We start from the raw sequence: 4,260 nt of genomic DNA, 5'->3' as shown, positions 1-4,260 counted from the left end.
GAGGACTTGTTTACATTCTCTAACCAGTCAGAAGTGGGGAGTGAAATTGGAATTTGTCCGAATGAAGGACGACTCAAAAATGTGCTTTGCAAAGATAACAACTTGCAGGCAAATGTGGCCTCAGAATTATATATTACTTACTTATATAATTATAATATACTATATGAGCCATTCTAAAGATGCATGTAAAACATTTAATCATTTTGCAGGCTTTATAAAGACAGCATGGACAAACAGAGAGAAGTGTGCTCAAGGATGTTCAAAGCCTTCATGAGCCCAATGAAGAAATAATGGTAAGTAACTGTTTACATTTGAAAACAGTCTTCCCCTTCTGTAATCATTATTTTATTTCTTTTGACTGAGCAACCATACAAAGAACTCACTTTTGGTTCCCAATAAGAATATGTTTAATAATACTGCACCATAGCGACTGTATCACTACAGTCGCCATGGTGATCCACCTGCTCAGCAGAATCACTGAATTTGAAGACAAAGTTTGTTTTTCATCAAATAATAGTAAATAAACATTTGCCAAGAGATGGTAGGCATAGGAAGGTAGATGGATGAATTGCTAAGAATGGGAATGTATGCACACTGTTTACTAATACAATGCTATCTCGCAGATTGTGGAGTAAAAGTCAAGCCTCACGGTGAAGAGCCGGTTATCTGAATACAGTAGTTATGCAACATAATCTGTGTGTGTGTGTGTGTGTGTGTGTGTGTGTGTGTGTGTGTGTGTGTGTGTGTGTGTGTGTGTGTGTGTGTGTGTGTGTGTGTGTGTGTGTGTGTGTGTGTGTGTGTGTGTGTGTGTGTGTGTGTGCGCATATGCTTGAAAAGTTTACCAATTTTCTGCTATCAAGACATTCATTAAAATGAAGCAACAGTGTTGAGTTGCCCTGGGGAGACCATATATATTTTTGTTATTTCAAACCCTAATTTTGAACCAATTTTGTTGCCAGGGTTATTTATGCATTTGTTTTGTTAGACTTTTTGTATTCGAAGCTGTAACATTCGCCTGTCAGGTTAAAGTTGATGATAATGTTGAAAAAGCTCTGAACTGTTGGTATAATAAAGATAACATTTCTTGCACAATGTATCCCTGGTATTCTGTAAATATGTCAAGCTTTTACATTAGGTAGATGTTAATTATGTAATGTGTGGGTCAGAAACAAGTAACATGTCTGGTTGAAGAGTGGATGTCATTTAACAATGTCTGAGTTTACGTGACTTTCAACAGTCAATGTCCTTGTTATACATTAAATTAAAGGTACAGTCTCGGTGCACTTTTTACCGGGAGAGCTGTGCGTATTGCTATTGTATATTTATTCAGATAACCTGTGGAATGCTGTTCAATACTCTCAAACTGTAAAGCTGGCCTGAGGTCAGGTTTAATCTGTCCCACTAGGGGGAGTCACGAGCTGCATGGGACACTTGCTGCCTTATCGCTTGGACGTGTTTTTTATTGAATTTTATCAAACGTAGCTCTGCATCCACAGAACCCTTTTAAATAGCGAATATTCTTTAAAAGGGCGCTCACCCCTTACAATTAAATTACACATTCAAAACTTACTAAGTTGTGAGTTTGTGTATGGATCAAGTGAAAGATTTGAGAATGAGTATTTGTTGCAAAACTCAGGGGGAATGCCTTATCATACTGCAGCACTATTAAAGCGTCTCCTCGGAGTGTGTGAGTAGATAGGCAGTCGAGCAAATTGGGAAGGACAATGGGTGGATGGGGACTTGTGATTGCCTCCTGCTGTTAATCCAATCCTCTTGTGTCTGCTTTTTACACCACCCCCCGCATATGGACAGTGGGTGCGGTTTGAGGACACAGACGCCATGGTCTCCAAACTCGCCTTCTACCTTCACCTCAGGTAAATACACTGTTTTATGTCTAATTAAATGTATTATATCTGTATGTCCAATTCAGTGCGCATGTCCGGCTTTATTTGGGTGTCCGACTCCTGACCGCGTGTGTGTGTGTGTGTGTGTGTGTACACATGGGTTTTAATCCCCCAAATGTTGCTCAGTGTGTGCAGAAAAAGCCGTTGTTTTTTTCTCACAGTTGGTTCATGGAATTTAAAAAAAAAAAAAGTCCGTTTCGATTTAAAGTGATTTATTGGGGGACAAGCAAGTAGAAAACAAAGTAAAAATGTATCCCCAAAATGAAAATTAACTGAACGACAGAACTGTGTAAACATTGCGGTTCAAAAATGAAATATATACATGGAGGAATATATTGCAAAACATGTCTATCTATCTAGATCGCCCAAAACTGAAATTAAGTATAATGGTCACTTATTTTTATATTATAATTGTTTGAATTTTTTTTTGTATTAATTTCATATTATAATACATTTTGCTTTTGCATTATGATTTTTATACTTGTTACTTTTATTATTTGATTTGATATTAATGCAATAACAGAACCATAACAAATGCAAAACATTGCAATACAAACAACCGCCATGTGTACGTACACTGTATTTTTAAAAACAAACAATAAAAAAAAAGATAAACGCCTATCAATTATCCTAATAATCAGCGGGTGTTATTTATTTGGACAAGCGTCGGCTAAATGACTCTTATTACTACTATTTGATCGCCTTCTATTAATTGCATGTCGTATATGAAAGTACAATTACAGATCATTATTACAACTACACGTGGGACTGCAAAGGAAAGATCATTATTACAACTACACGTGACTGTAAAGGGAGTTTGTTATAAATGTTGGGTTTTTTTTTGTTTTTTTTTCCGGCAATATAATTATCATCGCCTGAGAAATTCTCCAGTTCTGCAAGTAAATGATCGCGCAGCCCCCCCCCCCCCCCCCCCTCCGCGGCCACCAGGGGGCGCCCGGCGCTGCGTGACCCCCGCAGTTTACCCCCCCCCCCCTCCTCCTCTCCGCATGACCGCCGGACTCAGCCAATCCCGCCGCGCTGTTCCATCCGACGCCAGCCTCGCGTCTGGTCCCGCCCGCTCCGGGAAAAGTTGCGGGGCGGGAGACCGAGAAGACGGGAGGCGCCCGCGACCGAGCTTTCTGCGGCAATGAGTCGCCGCCGAGACTAAGATTGAATCCGCCGGCGGAGCTCGAGCCACTCGGGTGGTGGGTCGAGCGGAACATGAGTCGTCAGCAGCCGGAGTCCCGGGGAGTGGTTTTGACGGGTTACCATAGCAACGCGGACCTGTCGCCCAAAAACGGAGCGTGCGGCGCGGAGCGGGACCCCGGGTCCGCACTGCTGAGGTACGGTGGCAAGTTGGCCTTCAACGTGTGTGTGCCGTGCGTTAACGAGGAAACCCCTCTTATTATCTCGTCAACAAACGTCATTTTTGACACTTTATTTACCCGGAACTTCATGAGAAACAGCCACGCAACGTATTTGTGTTACGCACGCGCTGCTCTATCTGCTGTTTATCAGTGTTGGTGGCGGGGTCCGCCTTTCCCGGCGAGAGTGCGTTGGTGGGGCACACGCGGCCGCTCGGAGTCCGTTAAAGCAGCGGGAGGAAGTTGTGGTCGGTAACATGTCGATATCAGCACCGTTGGATGCATGAACCATCTCAGGTGCCTCAACTGGCCAGATTGGGCCTGTGACGTGACGTGAGACTCGCTGTGCAATGTGGAGAAGTTGTGCAACCGCTTACAGGAGCGGATATTGTAGCTTGTTCTTCCATGACTTGGTGACCGACTGGGGGAAACTTGCGTGGTGAGACGACGGGTGAGATGGAAACACGGACTGGAAATGCAACCGCAATGTCAAATAATAGCTGTGTGTGTGTGTGTGTGTGTGTGTGTGTGTGTGTGTGTGTGTGTGTGTGTGTGTGTGTGTGTGTGTCATGTTTACAGCAGCAGAAGCTTGTTGTTTACCACTTCTACGTGTGTAGAAGAGGTTAACATGTGTGCACAAGCCCAGCTGTTATTGAGGCTGACACACGTGTGTGTGGATGTCCGTTCCAGGTGGCTTGCCCAGCCAGCGAGCTTAACCAGTGTCACATTACAGCCTTCCTTTGTCTCACCTCTCACAGCAGTGTGTGGGTGTGGGTGTGGGTGTGGGTTGACTTGCTGTCTTAGCTCTGTGGTCATTGTTACTCCAGAGCCAGGAAAGGAGAGACAGCACGACTCGGAGACGGACGTGCTGTAAGTTGTTGACCTCCTACGTGCTGTGGTCTTCCTGCCTGAGGAGCCCTGGGAGTCCAAGTGCAGCCCCAGTACAGGGACACACATTTTGTTGCCCTTGTGTTCAGTGGAAACAAAAATGT

The 4,260-nt window shown here is 43.9% G+C and overlaps 1 protein-coding gene across 1 annotated transcript in view; it reads left to right on the top strand.

Annotated features, from left to right (window-relative positions):
* Positions 1–3,015: 3,015 nt before the first annotated feature.
* The window catches only part of arhgap18 (Rho GTPase activating protein 18), a 22,278-nt gene continuing 21,033 nt past the window's right edge, over positions 3,016–4,260 (top strand). Inside the window, exon 1 of the mRNA XM_080024023.1 lies at positions 3,016–3,247. Within this exon, the coding sequence (XP_079880149.1) occupies positions 3,126–3,247 (122 nt within the window). The 5' untranslated portion in view covers positions 3,016–3,125. The remainder of the gene's footprint in view (positions 3,248–4,260) is intronic.

Source organism: Zeus faber (genome assembly GCF_960531495.2).
Source record: "Zeus faber genome assembly, chromosome: 2".
NCBI lineage: Eukaryota > Metazoa > Chordata > Actinopteri > Zeiformes > Zeidae > Zeus > Zeus faber.
The sequence above is the reverse complement of the archived record's forward strand: the minus strand, read 5'-3'. Positions and strand labels throughout refer to the sequence as shown.